The sequence below is a fragment of the Kwoniella shandongensis genome, chromosome 7 (genome assembly GCF_008629635.2).
Source record: "Kwoniella shandongensis chromosome 7, complete sequence".
Lineage (NCBI taxonomy): Eukaryota > Fungi > Basidiomycota > Tremellomycetes > Tremellales > Cryptococcaceae > Kwoniella > Kwoniella shandongensis.
In genome coordinates this window covers 828,068-851,143 of record NC_089293.1, presented here as the reverse complement: position 1 = coordinate 851,143, position 23,076 = coordinate 828,068, and the positions used below count along the sequence as shown (strand labels likewise).

At 50.3% G+C, this 23,076-nt stretch overlaps 10 protein-coding genes across 10 annotated transcripts; 7 read left to right on the top strand and 3 right to left on the bottom strand.

Moving 5' to 3' along the window:
- Positions 1-781: 781 nt before the first annotated feature.
- On the top strand, positions 782-2,326 carry CI109_104189 (uncharacterized protein; the record flags this gene model as incomplete). The annotated part of the gene is made up of 4 exons (XM_065967429.1): positions 782-1,553; positions 1,625-1,767; positions 1,860-1,955; positions 2,069-2,326. 4 exons carry the CDS (start codon positions 782-784, stop codon positions 2,324-2,326), a joined length of 1,269 nt encoding a protein of 422 aa, XP_065823501.1.
- A 734-nt stretch (positions 2,327-3,060) lies between these two features.
- CI109_104188 (uncharacterized protein) lies at positions 3,061-4,298 on the top strand (the record flags this gene model as incomplete). The annotated part of the gene is made up of 7 exons (XM_065967428.1): positions 3,061-3,096; positions 3,163-3,220; positions 3,287-3,347; positions 3,411-3,490; positions 3,574-3,943; positions 4,038-4,169; positions 4,226-4,298. The coding sequence occupies 7 exons, from the start codon at positions 3,061-3,063 to the stop codon at positions 4,296-4,298; spliced, it is 810 nt and encodes a 269-aa protein (XP_065823500.1).
- A 304-nt stretch (positions 4,299-4,602) lies between these two features.
- Positions 4,603-5,985, top strand: CI109_104187 (uncharacterized protein; the record flags this gene model as incomplete). The annotated part of the gene is made up of 6 exons (XM_032004069.1): positions 4,603-4,638; positions 4,709-4,766; positions 4,853-5,002; positions 5,107-5,491; positions 5,705-5,836; positions 5,913-5,985. The coding sequence occupies 6 exons, from the start codon at positions 4,603-4,605 to the stop codon at positions 5,983-5,985; spliced, it is 834 nt and encodes a 277-aa protein (XP_031861671.1).
- A 472-nt stretch (positions 5,986-6,457) lies between these two features.
- Positions 6,458-9,148, top strand: CI109_104186 (uncharacterized protein; the record flags this gene model as incomplete). The annotated part of the gene is made up of 10 exons (XM_032004070.1): positions 6,458-6,766; positions 6,883-6,967; positions 7,055-7,079; positions 7,217-7,317; positions 7,398-7,517; positions 7,611-7,773; positions 7,885-8,015; positions 8,077-8,408; positions 8,517-8,885; positions 8,963-9,148. 10 exons carry the CDS (start codon positions 6,458-6,460, stop codon positions 9,146-9,148), a joined length of 1,821 nt encoding a protein of 606 aa, XP_031861672.1.
- Positions 9,149-9,639: 491 nt separating this feature from the next.
- CI109_104185 (uncharacterized protein) lies at positions 9,640-11,307 on the bottom strand (the record flags this gene model as incomplete). Its single annotated transcript, XM_032004071.1, has 2 exons — positions 9,640-10,991; positions 11,127-11,307. 2 exons carry the CDS (start codon positions 11,305-11,307, stop codon positions 9,640-9,642), a joined length of 1,533 nt encoding a protein of 510 aa, XP_031861673.1.
- Positions 11,308-12,098: 791 nt separating this feature from the next.
- On the top strand, positions 12,099-14,241 carry CI109_104184 (uncharacterized protein; the record flags this gene model as incomplete). Its single annotated transcript, XM_032004072.1, has 7 exons — positions 12,099-12,471; positions 12,551-12,736; positions 12,880-13,081; positions 13,139-13,199; positions 13,251-13,636; positions 13,697-13,844; positions 13,909-14,241. The coding sequence occupies 7 exons, from the start codon at positions 12,099-12,101 to the stop codon at positions 14,239-14,241; spliced, it is 1,689 nt and encodes a 562-aa protein (XP_031861674.1).
- A 630-nt stretch (positions 14,242-14,871) lies between these two features.
- Positions 14,872-16,327, top strand: CI109_104183 (uncharacterized protein; the record flags this gene model as incomplete). The annotated part of the gene is made up of 4 exons (XM_032004073.1): positions 14,872-15,078; positions 15,331-15,358; positions 15,447-15,778; positions 15,980-16,327. The coding sequence occupies 4 exons, from the start codon at positions 14,872-14,874 to the stop codon at positions 16,325-16,327; spliced, it is 915 nt and encodes a 304-aa protein (XP_031861675.1).
- Positions 16,328-16,609: 282 nt separating this feature from the next.
- On the bottom strand, positions 16,610-18,300 carry CI109_104182 (uncharacterized protein; the record flags this gene model as incomplete). Its single annotated transcript, XM_032004074.2, has 2 exons — positions 16,610-18,204; positions 18,267-18,300. 2 exons carry the CDS (start codon positions 18,298-18,300, stop codon positions 16,610-16,612), a joined length of 1,629 nt encoding a protein of 542 aa, XP_031861676.2.
- A 394-nt stretch (positions 18,301-18,694) lies between these two features.
- On the top strand, positions 18,695-21,215 carry CI109_104181 (uncharacterized protein; the record flags this gene model as incomplete). Its single annotated transcript, XM_032004075.1, has 7 exons — positions 18,695-18,788; positions 18,857-18,891; positions 18,956-19,380; positions 19,457-19,516; positions 19,579-19,845; positions 19,911-20,255; positions 20,327-21,215. The coding sequence occupies 7 exons, from the start codon at positions 18,695-18,697 to the stop codon at positions 21,213-21,215; spliced, it is 2,115 nt and encodes a 704-aa protein (XP_031861677.1).
- A 329-nt stretch (positions 21,216-21,544) lies between these two features.
- CI109_104180 (uncharacterized protein) lies at positions 21,545-22,899 on the bottom strand (the record flags this gene model as incomplete). The annotated part of the gene is made up of 6 exons (XM_032004076.1): positions 21,545-21,682; positions 21,769-21,937; positions 22,011-22,183; positions 22,248-22,326; positions 22,386-22,674; positions 22,743-22,899. 6 exons carry the CDS (start codon positions 22,897-22,899, stop codon positions 21,545-21,547), a joined length of 1,005 nt encoding a protein of 334 aa, XP_031861678.1.
- Positions 22,900-23,076: the final 177 nt, after the last annotated feature.

Below are 23,076 nucleotides of genomic sequence, written 5' to 3'. Positions count from 1 at the left end.
AGAATATGACTCGCAATTGGTTATAAAGTGTCTTGTGTGAGTCGCAAGAGATGTGATCGTCACCGCTTTCTTTACTGGCTTCTGTGGTCGGTTGAGCAGAGTGGTCACTTCCCGAAAGCCAAGTCTACGGGATCGACGCGTGCCAGTTAGGCCCATGATGGAGGGACGTTACTTGATAGGCGCCCGAAGTCCACGCTGTGCCTGACGAGCAATCTGAAACACCTGTTACGTTTCGCTGACTAGAGGTCTGTGCTCGTCAACGATAATTATAGAATCAATCGAATTGTTCTTGTCACATCAACAACAGGAATAGGTCCTTGCATAATGTAACGCCGTGTCCGTGACCACTCTTTGGCCTCCTTCCATGAAGATGATACAGGATCGACGCCACTCCTCTCCGTCTCAGGTCGTAGCTCGATCACACACGCTCCGTCAAAATGGGTAAAGGCACCGAGATGATGTGGTGGACACAACATAACATCCGTTTCAGGTGATGGAAAGGTACGTGGTTGGACGAGATACCCCTCCAACCAGTTTTGTCGCCGTGATCGAGACCTTGGAACGATGCGAACGATCGAACAGGCTGGACAATATATATATACTCTGTAAATTGTCATCGATCTTCTTCTTCTCTCTTCATCTAGTCCTCCTTCATCATCATATCCAACTATATTGTCACTCTTTCGAAAGTCGACCTTTGACAGGCCTACTTCCTCACTATCACGTATATATCAGTCACTTCACAGACATCTCACCTTGACAACCAATCAATACACTGGATATGCAGCCAACCGCTCTCTTCTCCCTCCTTCCTCTCCTCGCCCTCGTCTCGGCGGCACCTACCAGCCGTACGTGCGGTGCCAGACCTCCTCGGAACGCTACTACTCTTCCCGGTGAGCAATGGCGCCACCACAAACATACCTGGAGCTCGCACGTCCATCCGTCTCACACTGCTTCGGGCGGTGGAAACTCGACCATTCCATTTGTAACCGCTTTGGTTTCTACCGCCTCGGTCTCTGCTTCAAGCGATGTCGCCGCTTCGAACCCGGTCACGGCTCAAGTATCCGCCACCTCGTCATCTATCCTGATAGCCGCCTCTGACAGTGCCGCTGTTACCTCTCTTCCAATCTCAGTCTCAGTCGACACCACAACTGCGTCGTCTGCAACGGATGTCGAGCCAACCACTCTCTACACTCTTCCGTCTCCCCCTCCACCAGCTAGCTCAGCCCCCACGGTGACTGACCCTTCCGCTTCGACTTCTGCCTCTGAGTCAGCCACCTCCGCCCAGGCATCCGCTTCTGCCAGTCCTCCTGCAGTGGTTGCCGCAGCTGCACCCCCTTCTACCAACGGCGGTGCAGGTTTAGCCGTCGACTCTTCTGGCTATTCACAACTGGCTGGAACGGGTCTCAACTGGTATTGGAACTGGGGCTTGACCGCGTTCGATCTTCCTTCCATCGAGTTCGTCCCCTGTGTTTGGGGTGAAAATGTGGTCAGCTCAGTCAGCGGAGCTACGTTCCCAAATGGGACTACACACATTCTGGGGTTCAACGAACGTGAGTCGACCATCATTCGACATTGCTGCTATCTTCATACATAGCTAACGATGATGTGACGATACGTATAGCGGATATGACCTCTGCGAACGGAGGATCGAATCTCGATTCCACTAAAGCGGCGACTCTGCACCAACAGTGGACGGCGGATCTCAAAGCCGACCTCAAGATCGGTTCTCCCGCTGTCGCTCGTGGAAGTCTTACCTGGTTCAACGTAGGTCCACACCTCTCCGCCCTGGCCATTTGCCCATGATAGCAGCCTGCTACCTCAAAGTGTCATCTATGCTGATGAAAGCTGGTTGGCAGGACTGGGTGACTGCCTGTGACGGTAAATGCAAATTCGACTTTGTTCCTCTTCACTTCTACGGCAACAATGCAGATGACTTGATCTCCTACGTCAAGGTGAGTAATGGTCCTATACACGCCTCACATCTCTTATCTCTGTTGTCTCACACTCGGTTGTCCGTGTATTCTCGTGATACACTGATATCTTCTCGGTAACTCCTTCACAACAGACCTTCCCCGCTCAGGGCAAACCAACCTGGATCACCGAATTCGCATGCCACGACTACTCCACCGGCTACGACTGTACGGCCGCTGAGACCGAATCGTTCATGAAGACAGCTGTCGAGTGGTTCCAAGGCGATGGGAAAGCTATCGTTGAGAGATGGGCTTGGTTTGGCGCTTTCCCCGATATCAGTACGAAAAGTACGGGGTTGGAGAATGCCGATGGTAGTCTCAACGCTCTGGGTAAGACTTATGTGAGCCTTTAGATAAGCATCGATCAGATGTGGTGGGACAGTACGTAGTGTTGCATTGTTTTCTTAGAATGGAGAAGACGTCCTGGTGACGTTTGGGATGAGTAGGACATTTGCAAACAATTTCTTTATATACCGTTCAGGCTATGCATTGTTCATACGGATTCGGCTTGTGCATTGCATCCCACATTCCATGAAGTCAGGTATCATACCGCGCCGCTACGCACTGCACCGCATCGAAGCTGATAGCTGAGAGACAGCGGCTGCGATGTGTGCTATCGTGAAGACGCAGGATGTCAAGTGGAGGTTCCGAATTCCAGTCTCCTATCTAATCTCCCCGATTCCTGATACCGCACCAAGTCAAGGATACTTGGCTTCATTCTCCCTGTTTGTCGGATTATTAGTAGTCCAATCTTAGATCCTAGAAGAGCAGAGCAGTTGGAGCATGCACGAAGTGTGCTTGATCCGAGAAGAGCTCGATTCTAATTCCGAAGATTGGATTAAATCACTTCAGCGCAAGGTTGCTCGAAGATCCACCTCCGAATTGTCGCTCATCTCCGGACCGCCCGTCGCCGGGATGACATTACACCTGTTTGGTGGGTGGGTCATTCATCATGCATGCACTTTCAATAATAACCTGAACATGTAGATCTGACATCCACATTAATCAGACTTCACTTCAGAGTGTCGCTTTTCTCCCAAATAACCTCCCTTATCACTGAGGTAAAGGTACGATTAGATATAGAAATATGGCAGCCCCGACGCAAGATTGCATAATTCTCTTTGTACGTACGCTTTGACACCTTTCCAAGACCTGGTCTACCAATACTCAGAGCTGATCTGCCTCAAAGGGAGATAGTCTGACTCAAAGACAAGATGTACCAGGGACTTTTCATGAGAAGCTATCACGTATGTGTCTACGCTACTCTAGCATTGATTTTGGTATCGGCTGACGTGCATGACCGGTTACCGCAGAATCATACTGTAGGAAGTTGGATGTGCTGAATCGAGGATTGGGGGGATACAACACTACCTTGTGAGAGGATATCGAAGACGTTCTGTGCATAGAATCATGCTGATCTGCGGGCTTGTGGTACAGAGCGAGACCTCTCTTGGAACATATATTTGCGAAGAAAGGTGAAACTGCTCAGACCGTACGACTGGTCACTATCTGGTTTGGTATGTCCCAGCCTCACCACCTTCGACCAGGCCATGCCCAACGCCGCGAGGTTGGAATTACTGATCACCCCTTTCCCTTCAAGGCGCCAACGACGCGTGTCTCCCTCCCAATGTTCGCGCCGTGTCTCTCCCTACTTACCGATCCAACCTGAACCACTTCATCTCCTCCCTCGTTGATCCCTCAACATCCCCATACGCAGTCTCCGAGACACCAATCAATATCATCCTTATCACTCCACCACCGATCTATCCGCCTCAGATTCCAGAAGATAGACAACATATCAGAGAAGTCGAACATAGTGCAGAATATGCACGGATTGTGAGAGAAGTAGGTGAGGAGTGGAAAGCTAAGCAAGGGGAAGGGAAGGAGTCGAAGATAGGGATATTGGATTTGTGGTCTGCGATTGAGACGAAAGCAGGAGGTTTAGGCGATGGCTTGGCACCGTTCTTCCAGTGAGTCAGCACACCCTCCTCAGCGTCACAGCTATATGTGTAGAGGTGTTATCCTTTCCAGAGAACCCCGATGCTGATGATCATATGCCCGCAGCGACGGCGTACATATGACTACGGCAGGCTACGCGGTCCTTTGGGACTTGTTCGATAATCTCATCCACACTGAGTTCGCAGGACGAGGTCTGGATTGGGAAGATCTCGACGATTTACCTAGGCGTATACCATGGTGAGTGCTACCTACCACGAGAGTACATTGCAATGGCTGAGTTCTCACTCGGCTAGGTGGGACGAAATTGACCTGGATAAACCGGAGAGTGTATTGGAGAGGTTGGGAGAGCCCAAGTTTAGGCGATGACACTGTCGCTGAAACTTCAGCTTTGTGCACTTGATCTTTTGCATGTGTCGAGTAGGAGGATTCGCTATATGCTGTCGACGTACATTTCATGAGTATGCATACGAACTACGAGTCTATTTTGAGGACTTTAGTCAGACTGGAATCCCGGTCGCTTTGCCTTTACCGGTGCCGAACGGGCCGGATCATTGTTTCACCGAAAGATGCAACGAGGTGACTGTCCACCTACCTATTACATCTACATAATATGTCCAAGAATCCTCGTCCAATCTTTCTAGATCATACATATAGTCAGTCAGCTTACAACATGGCTGAACCGCTTAATGACGCGATCGTGCTCTTTGTAAGTCATCCCCCCGATCGATATGTCACCTTGCTTTGTGAGCTACATCTGATACTCTGCTTCGCAATAGGGCGACTCGCTCACTTCTCGACAAGAAGTACCTTGGAATCTACACCATCGTCTGAGTCGTTAGTCATCTTTCTCTGAGGCTTTATTCCTTCAAGGGCGCTCACGTTGCTGATGCAAATCGTGTCTGGACGCTTATCGAATGCAGAATCGTACCGTGGTAAACTTGACGTGATCAATCGAGGATATGGAGGATACAATACAGTCTGGTTGAGGGAACTGTTCGATAAGATCTTTACGAAGAAGGAGAAGGTAGAGGGTACTAGACCGGTTGTGAGGCTTGTGACTATCTGGTTAGGTGAGTGAGACCTCGACCCTTCACTCATGTCGGTGGTTGGTGCGATGTGCACCTTCATCTGCTCTACCTAAGGAGTGTTGACGGTGTAATGGGTGATCGTATAGGTACAAACGACGCTGCTTTACCTGGTCATGCTCAACATGTCCCCCTCTCGACTTTCAAAACCAACATGAATCACTTTCTGCACTCTCTCACTTCGCCCTCATCGCCTTATGCAGCATCTCACAATCCCAAAGCAAAGAATATCATCCTTATCACACCGACGATATTCAATCCTCTTCAATGGGAAGCTGATTTACCTGACAAAGACAAATCGAGAAAGCTGGAGACCACGAGGAAATATAAAGATGCGGTACTTGAGCTAGGGGAGGAATGGAGGGCGAAGAGTGAGAAGGAGGGGTGGGGTTTGGGGGTGGTCGATTTGTGGGGGGCGATGGCGGCTGCCAATGGGGGAAAGGAGGAGGGGAAAGAGTTGGAGAAGTTTTTCAAGTGAGTGTGAAGTGGGAGAAGATGGTTTCCCATCGCGTGACTACGGTATATGCCTCGATCTGGCTGGGATCGCCTGCATCGTTCCATCATCGGTGGACACGACAAGTGTTAGGCGAATCATGTTGTGCTTGACACCTTGTGTTGACTCCGGCGCTAGATCATGAGAAAGGCCAAGCTTAGAATGAAGTGCTGATATACAAACTGGCCTCATAGCGACGGCCTCCACCTCACGACCGATGGTTACGATGTTCTGTGGCAACAAGCATCCAAAATTATCAAACAAGACTTTGCAGGACGAGGATTAGACTGGGAAGATGTGAAAGATCTGCCATTCCGAGCGCCTACGTGAGTGAAGACATCTTGTTATGCCAAAACTGAAAACTGGGGGGTTTGTCGCTGATATGGAGATAATATCACGTAGATGGGAGGAGATTAATTATGATCATCCGGAGACTATAAAGGACAAGTTGAAGTTGCCTGCTTGTAGACAGTAGTGATTGATGCATGTGAGGAAGTATATCAGTCCAAAGGCTTTGATTGACCATCTCGGCTATTTGATACCACTTTATGCCTATGATTAAACCTCGCCTCTCCCCAAACAGGACCACTGATTTTCCATTCATTGCGCCATGTCGCTAAGCCACCCTCACGCATCTCAACCCGATGCGGGACGTTCACTCGGACAGGTTGGGCTCGTTTAACACTATTGGCATCGTGGCGTCTATCTCGCCTTGAGGTCAGATAACACACCGCGCTGATGACCGATATCGTTCATCTCCGAAAGGGTCAAACATCATACACTGCGGTGATCTCCGCCTTTGTGATCGGTTATGAGCGATACCTCGAATCTCACTTAAGAGGCCGACCATACCATCCGTTCGTCCGTTTGTCTGTCTTATCGCAATTCCTCTCTCCTCCTCATCAACATACTTTATCGGTGTGAATGGTATAGCACAGCGTCGCATCATGGCAAAAGGACCAATCTACCTCCCAGTCACTTCGGCGGACTCTTCCTCGTCACCTAACGAGTCCAAATCGAAAACGAGATGGCCCCTCATCCTCCTTGGAATCTTGGCGACACTGGCTATCTCCACCTCGTTCCCAGTCTCGGTATCTTCTTTCATCTCGTATGATGGCGATGAGACCTTTGGCGCTCTGCAACAAGGTCGAATGAAAGATGCGTGTGAGCAGGCAGAGCCAGTCTTGCCAAAAGGATATAATACCACAAAGGTCTGGGAGGAGAAGGATGTTATCATCAAGCGATTACAAGATGCCGTGAGTCATACGCTGTTCAGGTAGACTAGACATGGTATGAGCAGATATCTTGGAGAGGCGAATACCTCTTCATACCTTTTCATACCTGACTGACTCGCTGTCCCCAAACGCTGCAGATCCGAATCCCCACTATGATCTTCGACGAGATGGGTCCTGTCGACGAAGATCCCAGATGGAAGATCTTCGCAAAGTTCCACGACTGTGAGTATCTACCAGGGATTTCGTTGTCGTAGCGTTCAACCTACGATAGACGAGATTGCTGATACGTTGAATGTCCTGTCTGGATAGTCCTTGAAGAAACATTCCCTCTTGTGTAAGTCAACAGGTCGCCCACCCCTCCCCTCCCTCGTACACCCTTCCAGCAGTAATCACTCTTTGTAGCCATTTCGATCTCTGACGTATTTGCAAATTTCGTTTTCCATATTGATATCTGACCGCATCATCGTGTAGTCACAAAGTCGCCAAACGTACGAAACACGACTGGGCGCTGGTGTACGAGATCGAAGGCTCTGATCCATCTCTCAAGCCCATCTTCCTCACTTCTCACCAAGGTGAGTCGACCCTTCTTACCCATATACCAGGCCCGAATGTAACAAGCAGCTGATATCATATGCGCTGTTACGTGTTATAGACGTTGTCCCTGTGCTCCCTTCCACTAGAGATCAATGGGTCCATGATCCCTTTGGTGGAGATTACGACGGAACGTTGATTCACGGTCGTGGTGCAGCTGATACCAAGGCCAGTTTGATTGGTGAGTCGGCTCTGTTCGTCAAGGTATAAGATATAGGGCTGTGGCCTTTGCTCCACTTTTGGACTGTTACTGATACTGATAGGGTCCACTTAGCCGTCATGTCTGCCATCGAGCATTTGATCAAGACAACAGACTTCAAGCCCACACGAAGTATTGTGCTCGGTTTCGGCAGTGATGAAGAGCGAGGTGGACAGGTCGGCGCTCCTGCTATTTCCAAATACCTCTTGGAGAAATATGGCAAGGACTCTATGTCGTTGTGAGTTGTCATAGATATCGATTGAGAAGGACGTTGCGACGCACAGTCGGATCCCGCATCGAATCCCGGAACTTGAGCAACACGCAGAAACTAACGTGACTGTTTCATCAGGCTCATTGACGAAGGGTCAGGTCTCATCGAAACTTGGGGTCAAACTTTTGCGACTCCGGGTGTCGCTGAGAAAGGACACTACGATTTGGGTCTCACCGTTCAGACTCTGGGTGGTCACTCATCTGTCCCTCGTAAGTATCATCTCAGAGCTTGTCGCAAAACCGAAGTATGTTGCTAAGATTAGAGTGTCAGCACCACACACCGCTATCGGCTTGATCTCCCTCCTTATCGCTCAACTCGAGGCCAACCCTCATGCACCTAGCATCGGCCCAAAATCACCCGTCTACGAATTCCTCACTTGTGCCGCTGCCTATTCCGAAGGCATGCCCGGCAGATTGAGGAGTTTGGTCGTCAAAGCCGAAGATGGAGATGTGAAAGCCTGGAAGACGTTGCCAGAGGAGATTTTGGAAGTTGGGATGGGTGGAACGCCCGTCGGACCAGGTCAAGGCGATCCGATCAGGGCGATGTTGACGACGTCACAAGCGGTAGATATCATCAATGGTGGTTTGAAGGTGAACGCTTTGGTGAGTGGGATAGTTGGGCATTTGGCTGGCCGGCTGCAAACCGCCCATTATCTCTCGGGGTCCTAATCGAGATTTAGGAATACGGCTGACCCAGATCCCACCCTGCAGCCTGAATCTGTCAAAGCGGTGATCAACCATCGAGTCAACGTCCTCTCCAATGCTGCTGAACTACAAGAACGAACTATCTCCATGCTCCTTCCCATCGTGAAGCAATACAACCTCACCCTCATCGGATTCGACAACGAGGTCGTACACTCTGGTTCTCCCACATCCAAAGTATTGCTCGAGAATGCTTATGGGTACTATACCGATCCTGCACCTCATAGCCCCGTGACGGTGGAAGATCCAAGCTGGAGAGTATTGGCAGGTACCGCAAGAGGTGTTTGGGCAAGTAGGAAGGAAGTCAGTGAAGATGGAAAGATTGTGGAGTTGGAACAAGGAGAAGATCTAATCGTCGCTCCACTCATGTCAACCGGTGTAAGTGCAACATACTATACACAATCCCAATCGACCGGTTCTTCCGCTGACTGATTGATTTTCTTCGTCGGGCGCAGAACACCGATACTAGACGATATTGGGATTTGACTCGTAACATCTATCGATTCCGATACACCCCTATGAAGGGTAATGCCGGTGGACACACGATCAACGAATATGCCACAGCGGAAGATTTGATAGAATTCACAAGGTTTTATCAGGCGATCATCCTCAATATGGATCAGGCGAAGGATGTGGCATAAGTAGATGGGATTGTGCGCCTAAAAATGGGTCGAATTCGAGAGTGACGGACAGGAGAAGAGGGGTAGAGTTGTAGCTGTGGTGATTCAGATGATTGAAGCTATATACAGTAGAGGACGTAGTCGTTAGTATACAAGTACAGGACATTGTCGTAAAATCAGTAGAGTGAAAGTGAGACCGAATGCAGCAATTATCAGTATCATTGTCAACCAGTCTGCTCGCTTGCCTGGGTCAAGAATTTTCAGTTCACTTCACAATTGCATGTACAGTATATACATCTCAATCATTATCTACAAAGAAAACGGCCATTCCCGTGTATTTAGATGAGGTAGTTTCGACCTCTGTTTGGGGTTGTTGAGGTTGGTTTCTGATTTTGTCCAGCTCTTCGAGCGTATATAGTGTGTCGTTGGCTTGTGTACCATTTCCAATGAAGGAGCAGAAGTTGCCGACACAGATCACTTTATGATGGCCATGTTGGTGAGTATATCAAGGTCTACGCTACAGGAGTCGCAGTTGGGCCAAATCCAAATCCAAAGGGAGGAGGTCCACCTCGCATCCTGTGGCCGAGGCCTCGGTGGCCAAAATGTCCATGTCCTGGGCCGTGGTGGTGTCCATGTCCATATTCGTGGTCGTGATCAGGTCCATGGCAGTGTTCGTGGTCAGGTCCAACGTCGAAGAAGCCACGACTCCCACCGCCGCCCATATGTCCCATGCCGAAAGGACCAGCTCCAAAAGGATGTACTGTGTGGCCAGGGTGATGAGGTGGAGGCGGAGGTGGGCTTTCAGGTCTACCAGGTCTACCGTGTTGGGGACTACGTCCGTGTCCACCGGGTGGAGGAGGGGAAGGAGGATGGAATCCACCTCTCATACCTCCTGGACCACCTCTCATATGCATACCAGGATGACCAAAACCGCGAACGGGGCCAGGACCAAAGCCCCTTGGCATAGCACAACCACGTCCACGTCCACGTCCAAAGCTGAAGCCGAAGCCTCGACCACGACTCGCGCCTGGCTCATGATAAGGGTGGAAATGATGATGGTGATGGTGCTCCTGACCTTCGCTCTCGCTCTCGGTGGAGGTGCATGATTCCGAGTCGGATTCCGAGGTGGAGGTGGAAGAGTTTGTATTCTCATTGTCGTTATTGTTGGGGACGTCCTCATCATCAGACGTCACTTCGGTGATACGGTCCTTGACTTCGTCGATATTGGCCTCTTGCTCATCGGTGGAGTGATGTTCGTGATAGTGGTGGTGGCCGTGGTGTGACCATCCCCATCCTCCGTGAGAAGGGTGTCCATGTGCTCGGTGGTTGTCATGCCTGGGTCCATGTCCATGTCCATGTGTGCCATGATGCTTGTGGTGTCGTCCGTGCTTACCATGTTTATCGCGACGATCATCATCGTGTTCAGGGCGATCATGGGGGCCACGAGGTCCATGAGGGGGAGGTCCATGACGGCCATGAGGAGAAGGTCCATGAGGAGGGGGTCCGAACTCCCAGAAGCTAGGTTCGAAGTCCATCCCAGCTCCAAATCCTGGAGGAGGAGCAGGAGGTCCTCCGAGGTATGACATGAACCCATGTGGTCCAAAGGGAGGAGGGGGAGGCATCATCCTTGGATCATGCATCATGTGGTGAGGGTCAAAGTGGGGTGTACAAGACCCGTGGAAAGAACCATGGTCATGGCCATACTCAGAGTGGCGATGATGAGCGCCGTGGCGGTGGCGGTTACGGTGGAGGTGGGGGTGGTGTGGATTACCTTGGTCCTCGTGAGTGTCATTGTTTTGATCCTCATCGTCGCCATCAACGAGCGAGTTGACATCGTTGATATTCATATTGGCAGCTCCTTCGACTGATGAAGTGCATCGTATTTGCGTGGAAGAGGCGAGAGTCGATAGTCCGGGACGGAGAGGAAAAGGAAGATAATTCAAATAGTCAGCATGTGTCATTTTTTCTGTGAGCATGGGATGGGGAACGTATAACTCACCAATAGTGTCCGCGGTATCTTCCATCGTCGAGCTAGACATCTCGTGAAGATTGGCATCTTCTTGATTGGCAGGGGTCTCGAGTAGGACAGCGACGGTAAAGCCTTGGGCCTCGGTCTGATTGATGTTGTCTCCGGCACTGTTGGTACTGTCATTGACGACGTTCTCTCGAGTTCCTGTCATATCGTTCGCTTGTCTTGTTGTGTATCAGTAGTGTGAGTGTGAGTGTGAGTGTACGTGTGAGTGTGTGTGATCTGGGGAGGTGAAGAGATGTAAGAAAACGAGAGTCAGAATCACTCCAAATTCGTCCTTTCTTATACCTTTCAACGACTTTCAACGCTTACGTCCCGCAGTCGGATCAATTTCACATCATTTGTCAAACTTCGCTGCGCCGTTCCTGATTCGCACAGACAAGCTGTGATCTTTACACAGTTCACAGAAGATAAGCCGTAACCATGACGCGTCAGTCTCGGCGGGTGCGCAGGTTGTTCTGTGCAATCCCAGTTCTGTTCTCTTGGAAATGTATTTTCGTCGCAGTCATGAAATGATGTTCCACTATACTGACGGTTGGTTGGCTGAACGGCAAACTCGGTGCAATGAATGATCTGGATTTAATCGAGCTTCCCGGTTAACGAATTGACTGTTTTCCCCGTCACCAATGTTGTTCCAGTTAGGCTCGTGGTCTTCTACGGTGATCAAGAATAGACATCTAAAACGCGAATGGGTCCGCGGATCCGTCTCGTCTCTCCTTCCGTACCTGATGGTTGTACTACTTGTACGTTATTCGCCATTGGTTTAGGTTATCTGGTAATAACAATTCACCGTCATCCGTCCTCCACTGTTATATAAAAAGTCAACGTCGGTCTCTCGTCTAAAACACAAAAAAGTGCCCCACGGAACAACACATCTTGACCCCACTTTGTTTTCTCATCCCTTCTTTGTTTGTTTTCTTTCATTCACATCTACATTACAGCATGATCCGAACAGCATTGCCCACCACTTCCAGAGCGATCCCTCGATCTGCTCGTCTTCTCTCGAAGTCGATTGCCAGAACTCCAGTCGTCGCTTCTGCTCCTCAACTCTTCAGATATCTCAACGCTCAAGCCGCCCCTCGACCCGGTAAAGCCAACTACGCAGAATCACGAATCACCCCCAGTACCAAGTCCAAAGTCTGGCCCGATGCTCACTCCGCTATCAAGGATATCAAGAGTGGAGACGTCATCCTTTCAGCCGGTTTCGGTCTTTGTGGTACTGCCGAAACCATTATCCACGCTATCAAGAACAGCGATCTGAAAGACTTGACAGTCGTCTCGAACAACGCTGGTAATGCGGGTACTTTTGGATTATGTGAGTGGTTCTTTCCGTCAAGTTCCGATGCATCGTATTTCCACCCGCTGACACGAGCGTCCCTGTTCCATTTACACAGCTCCCCTCGTCACTTCAGGACAAATCAAGAAGATGATCTTGTCATACGTCGGTACCAACAAAGGTCTTCAAAACGCCTATCTTTCAGGAGAAATTCAGATGGAGCTCAGTCCTCAAGGAACTATCGCTGAGCGACTCCGAGCGGCCGGTGCTGGTATGCCCGGTTTCTACACTCGAACTGGTGCTGGTGAGTCTCTCCTTCTCTATGTCTCCTCTTCCACCGCCTTCCCTTCCAAGCTCTCAGGTTGTGTAGGATTATAGACATTTCCCCACTTACATCTATGATTTCTCAAGACTGACCTTACATCGTTTGGACCTGATTCTCTACAGGCACATTCATCGAGACCGGTGGTATCCCTCAGCTCTGGTCCAAGAAGGACGCCGATGGAAAACAAACGGTTCTTGTTGAGGGTGTCAAGAAGGACACCAAGGAGTTTGACGGAAAGAAGTTCTTGTTCGAGCCCGCAATTCACGGAGATGTCGGTATTTTGAGAGCTTGGAAGGTTGACAAGGCCGGAAACTGTGTCTTCAGGTGAGCTTCCGGCTTGATATTGGTGTTGCAGGAAATGAGACTGATAATTTGATGCAGATACACCACTCGAGCTTTCGGCGGTTTGGTTGCCCGAGCTTCCAAGTTGTCTATCGTTGAGGTGAGCTTTTCGAGCCGCAAAACACATATATATGCTAAATAATTCGCGCAGGCCGAGAACATCGTTGAAGTGGGCGAGATCGACCCCATGGACGTTGATCTCCCTGGTATCTACGTCGACAGGATCGTCCCCGCTACCGAGGACAAGCAGATCGAGATCCTCACCACTCGGGAGGACTCCGAGAACGTGTCCCCATCCTCCGGAGAGGAGTCTCACGCGGAGAGCACTTCCGTCAAGCAGGACAAGGGCAAGGCTCAACGAGAGAAGATCGCCAAGCGAGCATCAAAAGAGCTTTACGATGGTGCTTATGTCAACCTCGGTGTCGGTATTCCCGTCCTCGCGGCCAACTTCTTACCCGAGGGTCAGAAGGTCTGGATCCAAAGTGAGAACGGTATCTTGGGTATGGGACCTTATCCCACCAAGGACCAAGTTGATGCGTGAGTGAGATTGGCGTATGTACGCGGAAAGGAGACTGACATGACCCTTGCTGCGTGTAGGGACATCATCAACGCCGGAAAGGAGACTGTCACTCTTGTTCCTGGTGCCGCCACCTTTGACTCGAGCGAGTCTTTCGGTATGATCCGAGGTGGTCACGTCGACGTCTCTATTCTCGGTGCTATGGAGGTGTCCGCCAAGGGTGACCTTGTGAGTTTGTTCAACAAGACTGCAAGAGGCAGAAGACTCAGGCTGACTGTTATTCTCGTTATAGGCCAACTTCATGATTCCCGGAAAGCTCGTCAAGGGTATGGGTGGAGCTATGGATCTCGTTTCCAACCCTGATGAGACCAAGATTGTCGTCGTCACCACTCACACCGACAAACACGGTCTGCCTAAGATTCTCGACCAATGTAAACTCCCCTTGACTGGTGTCGCTGTCGTCAGCCGAATCATCACCGAGTTGGCCGTCTTCGACGTTGACCGAACGGGCAAGAATGGAGGCGGTATGACTTTGATCGAGGCGGCTGAGGGTGTTAGTGTGGATGAGATCAAAGAGAAGACAGGTGCTAGCTTCAAGGTGGCAGAGCCCCTTGGCAGATTCTAAGCGGTTCGAGTTAGTTGTTCCGGCAAGTCATAGCATGTTTCCGTTGGGTCAGGTCAGGTTGGATTAGGTTACGATTGTAGACGGCGATAGATTACGTACAAGGGGTCAGGCTCGTTGCATCTTCATGCATATCGGATGTTTTTCGGAGTTCACAAGCTTCGAAGTGCAGCAGCATTGCAAGAATGCACGCATTTCTCTTTGGTGATGGCGATTGGCTCAGTCGACAATAACACGGGGATGTTCCGTTGGACCGATAACGTTATGAGTATGATGAGATTTCCGAGTCCAAAATTCGAAATGTACTTTTTGTTTTTGTTTTCATTCTTGACATCATTAGATAATCTTCTACACACATCGTTGGTATCACGCCGCATTTTACGACTCGAGTACGGCGTCGTCGGTCTGGAGTGTGTTACCGGTGCTTCGTGGTCCTTGCAATCCCATATACGTGGTAGCTTTTTAGTTGGATCGACCTACGACCTACTTCGGAGCTCATCACGACCAAGTGAATTGTTGTAGTCTCATCAATCCGAGCTCGCAGCTCGTACGCTTCAGATCGGCTCGAGCACCCCTTCTTCCCCTCTTCACTCTCTACTCTCCACGTGAACCAAATCGAGCTTTCTGTACACCATGTCCGCCCTCCCACGCTCTAGAGCACACATCTTCTCCCGATTCTGGTCATTCTACACCACCTCCTTACAGAACCGACCGGTCAGAACAAAGATGGTCCAATCGGGACTGTTCTTCCTGACAGCGGACGTTATTGCGCAGTTGGGCATAGAGGGGAGAAGTATGGGGAGGTTCGTTAAGGGTGAAGAAGGGGAAGGGGTTTGGGATGTGAGTGTTTTCTTAGCATGAGACTGGTCTGCTTTTGTCTGAGGTTGAGGGAGGGTCTGGATCCCTTCTGTTTTGAGGCGATAAGCGAGGGGAGTGTGTGATTCGGTGCTCGATATGTTTGTCGTTTGGCGCAGAGATCTTACTTCGCTCTCGAGGACGAGATTTTCGTCTCTACTAGTTGTCGCTTGACCTGTTCAATAGAGGTGCAAAAGCGAAAGTTGCTAACTTTATTCCTTTCCCATCACATTGTAGCCTTTAAGAACAGCTCGATTATCGTTCTGTAAGTCTAGCCTAGCTCAGCAGTCGCTGCTGCCTCCCTCTTTCACGGTGTTGTCTCGTATGCAAGCTAATATATGTTCTGAACGCAGACGGTGGAACTATCTTCGCGCCTCTCGCTCATTTCTGGTTAGGTGGACTGGAGAGAATACGGCATGCTTCAAAGATAGCTAGTGCGTACATTCATCTTTACTCCCTCGCCAGGCTGAGAGCTTGGTTCATGTATATATTCCATTTCAAACCTTCTCCCCTTCTGTGTGAAATGCGAGTTAATATCGTCGATTTTGTTCCTCCCTTAGCACTGGCGAACAAGCTCGTCTTGGATATATTCCTCTGGTCACCTTTCGTCACTTTCATGTTCCCGACGTCGTTGGGATTGTTGGAGGGCAAAGGTGTGGAAGAGGTAAAGAGGAAGGTTGCTATGGTGAGTGTGGAAGGTTTCGTTACAAACCGAGGGCTTCCCTCACCCAAGCAATCGTTTGCTTCCCGAACGTCCCCTGAATTGTCAGGATCGTTGCCTTGATACATGGGTCTTCCGGTCGCTCCTTTATTGCTCTTCGCATTTCATCGTATCGACATGGAAATGTACTGCTGACGCTGACATCACCTTCGCTTTTTCAATTAGGGCTGGTTCCCCACATGGCAAAAAGCAGTCTGCGTCTTCGGTCCTACCCAAGTCCTCAACTTCACTCTCATCCCACCTCAACACCGACTTGTCGTAATTCAATCCGTCGGAATATGCTGGAACATCTTCCTATCATGGCAAAATAACAAGACGAACAAACTTCTCGCTCAAGCGTCGGCACGACTCGTCGAAGCACAAGCTCATGTGGATATGGACCCGCATGGCCAAAGGGCGGAGGAGGAGTTGGAAAAGGCGGAAGAGGATGTGAAAGAGGCAAAGGAGAGGAAGGAGAGGTTGAAGAAGGAAGGTGGGGAGATGGGCGTCGAGGTCAGAATGGGTTTCTCGTAGGCGGATTGACCCTTAACATGGCGGTTCTTCGATCTGTGTCTGCCATATCGAGGCGAGTGAGAGACGCTGCGGTGCGAGCACCTGGCGTACGAGATGGTGGAAATGTTGTCTTAGCATTAATCAAATAGACAATGGGATACGTAGATCTATTAGACATATAGATTTAGATATAGATTTAGATTTAGATATAGATATAGATTTCGACATAGATATGGATTTCGACATAGATATAGGACGATACAAATTTTGGACCGCTCTCGTCCTCCGTCACATCGTATCACCTCACAGAGCCGTGCCCAGAATCGCATCTTCATCTGAAGCACCCTCACTACCTCCTCTGAAGTTCGGATCCAACTCTAACGGTGAGATGATGGGAGGTCGCTCACTTACGATCGTTTGTCGCCGCGAGACATTACTACTGTTCGCGTCGAACGAGGTATCTTTGTCATCTGATCGTGTGGGTTTGTCGGTCTGCTGATTCTGTTTCACGAGATCCGCAAGATTTGTGATTCGTCCACTCGATCGCTTGTACGAGGTCGAAGTGGTTGATCCCTCTCTTTCCTTTTCATTCCCAAATGGAGCCTTTCGAGCTTCCAGAGAATTAGGGATTGAGGGGATTCCCTCCGATGGTTGACGCAGGGGAAGTTGAGACAGGATGATTGGGTTCGCACTCTTCATCTTGGGCGGGAATCCTCTCCAAGCTTCGAACAACTTTGCGTCTACGGTCGTGCTGGTCGTAGGAGTAGTGGTCGGTTCTACCAATTCGATGCTGTTGATACCAAGTTTCGATGCGTCGGCTGTGGGTTTTCCACCCCCGTCCTGATCCTCCTCTTCCTCATCCGGTGTGGCAATGACGAAAGACGTCGAGGCAGATTTGATCGCCCGATTCGAGATGAAGCTGGTCACAGTCGCCCCAGTCTCATAGGATGAGGTTATCTTGTCAGAGCTGTTGAAGCTCTGGACCAGTGTGAGGGAGTCCGGTCGGTGCTTCTTCATGTTGGTTGTGGTAGGACGTCTTCGAGATTCAGGAGCAGGAGGAGCTCGGATATATGGCACGTTGATATGAGGTTCGGGGAAAGGTATTGTCTGTCTTCCGACAATCGACGTACGGGAGAGCGATTCAGAGCTATATGGATGTGCTGGGTGTCCAGGCTCTCTCTGGACCAGCGGCCAGGTGTTCGAGGGGATTTCGTCCGCCGATATCCCTTTGACTACAAGAACATCTTCGATCCCACCTGCACTAATCCTCCTAACTGACAGACTTCCTCTTTCTTTACTATCCAAATCTCCAACGGAGAGGAGTGACGGTCTGCGCTCTCCAACATCTACGACGGCAGAATCGACCGAAGTTGTCGCCTGTCCATTACTCCGTTTCAGGAAAGCGTTCGTTACCGATGTGGATATTTGACTCTGATTTCGTAAATCCATCGAGGGATTGGTCGCGTTCAACGCGCCCGAAAGCGTAGAACTCATGATTTGATTGTCATCAGGCTGATATGGATTATCGTGAATGGTTGAGGAGACCGAGTTGATACGATCTATTCGATCTGGCTCGTTAGGGTTGACAGACAGACGACGAACAGATATTGGTCTTTCGGCAAAGTGAGGTCGGACGATACTCCCCTCGCTTCCTCTTCCGACACCTTTCAATGTTTCCTCGCCCGTGGGTCCAGCCTTGACTTCTCCGCCATTGAGACTATGAGGATATCCTGGCCCAGCTAATGTAGGTTGTCCTCTCTCCATGCCCTTCTCCACCATCCTCGTACTTCTAATAGTTGTACTTGTTGTAACGCTTCGTCCCCGTGCTTGACGACGGCGGTACCACAATGCGAAGAGGATAAGTAAACTAAAGAATAACAGTGGAGAAATGACGACCACTGCAGCACACTCAGTTAGTTAGGTCATAGCAGCGAGTTCTAAGTGGATCGTCATGGCTCACGCGTTATGATAGCAGCATCTGATAGTTTACCCATAGTCCCGGTCGATACTGATCTTCACACTAGGAAAGCGATTTGCGGCTTGTTCTCAGCATCCCCTTGTGAAAACTGAGATGCATGATAGCCCCTTCCCACCTGTGACCTTGATTATCACCTGCTACACTCCAATTCATACAGCTGTGAAGGGATCACACATCAAAGGACTGAACGGATATAGTTGAAAAGAGTGCATTAGCTCCTGTATCAAATCAGGCGCCACATTCCGATTGATGACGCGCCACGTGGATTGCTTTGCTTTGGGATTCGCGTCTCTCCTCGTCCAGCGTCTCCACGGTCAGTGCTATTCAGTCATTGTTGTCCATTTTAACTTAGCACTAGTTAGTCCCAACTTGACAACCCGCGCAAGAGTACTGACAGAAACGCAGCGACAATGTCGAGCCCGTCGTCATCCGCTGCTGGTCCATCACATCACGCGGCTCAGAGAGGATCGATAGCCAAGAAGCCTTTGAACAAGATGGAGAAGTGTGAGTGATCTGGGACGAGCTGTGCAACAATAGCAGAAAGAGAGGAAGCTAATACCGTTTGGTGACAGTCACATTCACATTGGGAAAACTCGATGCGGGGATGGTGAGCTTTGTCTTCCAACGCGATTGGACATTCGACCTGAATAGCTAGCTGATATAGGTTGTAGGCAATCCTCCTTGGACCTAACGCTCACTTACTTGAATTCCCTTCACTACTACTCCCCACTCCGTCACCTGGAACACCTCCCCTTGGTCCCGGATCAATCCTCACCATCACAGTCTCCCGCGACGTATCAGCCGAACTAGCTGCTCAAGAACAATTCCGTACATTGCAACAATCCATCTTAGAGACATATACCGTTCAACCCAAAATCCCAATTATGAAGATCCGCAATGTCACGCAGACAAGCGTTTGTGTCGAGTGGGACAGAATTGATGTGGGAAGTGCGGGATTTAGGGGCTTGGAAATGTATAGGAATGGACAGAGGTGGGGGAGAGTCGGAGGTGATTTTGGTTTGGGCAGACGGGAGAAGAGGGAGTGGAAGACTGGGGGATTGCAGAGTGGAGAAGAGTATACTTTCCAACTGATCTTGTAAGTTGCGTCTGTGTCTGGAAACATCTATTTGTGTTTGACAATGACTGACTCGTCCTCATCTGACTTGCCACAGGAAAACAACAGCGGGGACATATCCGTCAAACTTGATCAGAGTCCGAACCCACACCATGGAGTAAGTCCTCGCTCTTCCAAATTCCATTCAGAAACATCGTTGACTGATAAGCTGTCTTGTAGCAATCTCACTGGTCTCCTGATACATTTCGGTCCTATCGAACCGCCCGCGCTTCTCGATCAACTGCGAGGATGTCTTCGCGAGATCGGTGCGCGAGAATCCGAGACTGTCGCACTTGACACTACGCACTTTGTCTGCACCAGTCCTATTGTTGGAGGCGACGATTCGGGCAGAGGAGGTAGTGTAGACAGAGGATATCAGGAAGCTTTGAAGAGTAATTTGCCCATCGTGGGACCCGGATGGTTATTGGCTGTTGCAGGTGATCGAAAGTGAGTTACTCCTCATCATTGCACTGGGGGTAAACCGGCAGCGATCTGACTGTCTTCTCTTACAGACTCGTGCCCATCTCGAACTACTCGCTTCCGGCACTGCCCGCCAACACAGGAGCATCTTCTGATCCCGCACCGTTCCGTCGACCTGAGCCGCTGAAGCGCTCCTCCCTGCCCTTCACATCCTCAGCGCCTCCTTCACCCAACCGGGAGAATCCAGAGGAGATCCGACGATCGCCCAGTCCCGAGACTATCGCTCGGATGAGCATGACAGGCGGTGGAAGCGGACATAATGGGCCGAGTGGGCCCAGAAATGGATCAATAGAGAGGAGAAGGAGCAGAGAGATGAGTCTTGAGGTGGAGACTAGACCGAGAAGTCCTAAACCTGAAGCGGATGGGAAGCTTGATCGGTGAGTTGACGGTGCTCCCACCAATTACTAGAACATGAAAGATCGATTGCTGACCAAGTGCGGACACACAGTGGTTTCAAATTCCCACTATCCAACAGTGCATCCAACTCGCCTTCCGGATCACCTACCAAATCTGCCGAACCTAAACCCGTCCCGGTACGATCATCACCTTCGAGCGGATCCATCCCTGAAGTGTCAGAACCGAGTTCTTCCCGTCCAGCGGTCACTACACCTCCATTTGTCGAGACTGGCATCTCGCCCAAATCGCCTGCCCCGGCTAAAATAGAGGCCCCATTGCACCCTGTATCTGAACCGGAACCGGAAGCGGAGCCAGTATCAGTGTCAGCTCCCGAAGTAGTCGTTACTGAAGAGCCAGCGGAGATTGTCGAGACTGCCAATGTTGGATCCACCGGACCTCCTCCTATAGTCACTGAATCAGCTCCTGCCCCTGCTGCAGATCCCGCAGAATCGCCAAAGGCTTCAACTATCGACGAAGCAGTCGCCAACTTCCATTCTGCAGTGGCTGAGACTCCAGCAAGGGTTGCCTCTCCGCCTGCACCGGCGACTGTCCCAGCGCCAGCGCAACAGCCAGAGGTGCCATCGATAGAAGAAGGGCCGTCAGCAATAAGTGAGCCGAAGCCGGCTGATGAGCCGGTGATAGGAGCGAGTGAAGAGCCAACAATTCAACGTGTGGAAGATACAGCTATCCCAGCCACAGCTGTCCCGACTAAGTTGGAACTTGATAACGAAGGTGAAAGTACTGCTACCACCCCCGAACCGACGGAAGTGATTACAACAACAACGAGTGAGACAGTGAGCAAATCGAAGAAGAAGAAGAATAAGAAAAAGGCAAAGAGTCAGGCGAACTCGGGCGCTCAGACTCCGGTGGAAGTGGAGGAATCGACCCCCGTTGTTGGGCAGGAAGATGCAGGGGCAATGGATGAGATTGATCTGAATTAGGAGGGCTTCATGAATTCAAGGGAGGAAGACAACGCATGAGGTAGATGTTTCAATGGATCCTTTTACCTAGGCGTGCGCAGTTCGTCCACAATGACTATGACATCCGGGAACGTGGTGGTGCGTATAAATGCATGACAAGAAAGTAGATGTTAATGATGATCATTGCGTCACACATTATCATGTATGAAGGTGTTTGATCAAATCCTATGATGCATCCCCATGAGACAGAACTATCACGCTATTGTATAGTGTAGTGTATTGTTATTTCACATGCTACAAAAACATCCCATATCCTTAGATTGTTATAACCACACACCCACGCCCGAACCTTACAATGACGACTCAAACTCCCAAGCCTCCTTGAGGTCAGTCTCGATCATCCTCTTGATAGCATCAGGAGCGGGACCGAGAGGAAGTCGGGAAGATCCACCGAGACCCTTCTCAACGTAGTGGTCGAGGAAGTATTTCTACGAAGAACCCGTCGAGTCAGCACATATTCGTATTCGTTGTGGATATCAATTTCATTCTGATAAGGAGGTAGCGCAGCACTCACTGTACCCTGGATACCGGCTTTGACGATGGTCCAGTCAGCCTCAGCGACACGGTCTTGAAGAGCGACAGCCTCGGCGAGAGCAGCAGCGTCACCCTTGAGACCGGCAACAGAGGCATCCCACAACTTTCGGATAGTCTTGGGGATACAGTTACCGGTACCGGTGATACATCTGCACAATCACAACGACGATAACACTGTCAGTCGGACTATCCTGAACTATTGTGAAGAGAGTCATTACTCACCCAGTGTGTCGGGAGACGAGAGCGGGGAGGGTAGACTCTGAGAAACCGGGTAGAACTTGGAATTGACCAGTAGCAGTGACGGATTGGAGCCAAGTACCCTTCTTGGCGAGGAATTCGGGTGATTGGGTATAAGCGGCGATTCGGTGACCCTTACCGATCATAGCGCAGGTGAGCTGTGGAAAAGAAACCAGATGTTTAGCTCGCGTCCTTATTGTGTGGGTGTCACACCCAACTCACCTTGACACCGAAACAGTTGGGGTGCTCGGCGAGCTCGTTGATCTCATCAGAGTTGAGATCGATACCAGCAGCAGCACCACTGAGAACATCTGAATATCAGCATTCATCCATGTACTTCTGTTGACTGATCGTACTCACGGGAAGTTGTAGATCATAACTGGGATAGGAGACTCGTCAAAGACCTTTCTGAAGAAGGCCTTGATGGCTTCTCTGTCTCGTCCCATCATGAAAGCAAAGTAACCGGGAGTGATGACGATAGAGTGGGTAGCACCTGCCTCTGCGGCCTCCGTGGTGATTTGAATAGTGGTTGCGGCTGATCCACCACCGGTTCCAACGAGCAAGGGGGCATCGGCGAAACCTGCGTCATCGAGAGCCTTTCGGACAACGACGGTAGCTTCTCTGCGCTCCTCGCTAGAGAGGTGAGAAGCTGGAAAGCGCGTAAGCGTCAGTACTTCTTTTCTGCTCGCCGTCGTTGGATATTGATTCCTAACCCACCTTCACCGTTGGTACCGAGCAAGACGATACCCATACCGGCCTTGGCCAATCGGACGGCCTGCTTGGAAAGAGCATCAAAGTCGATAGACTCGTCGGCCTTGAAGGGAGTAACGAGGGGGACAGAGGGTCCACCAGCCCAGACTTTAGAAGGAGCCATTGTGATTTGGTTGATGTAGTTGGTTTAGCTGAAGGGAGAGAGAGCGATGGGGAGCGATTGAAATCTGTCGTCAGATGGTGAAAGTCAGTCTTTGACTATGACACAACGCAAGTGGCAATAACACACTCACGAGGCTTTTGTAATGCGAGAACGAGAACGTTGAAGGTATGATATGAA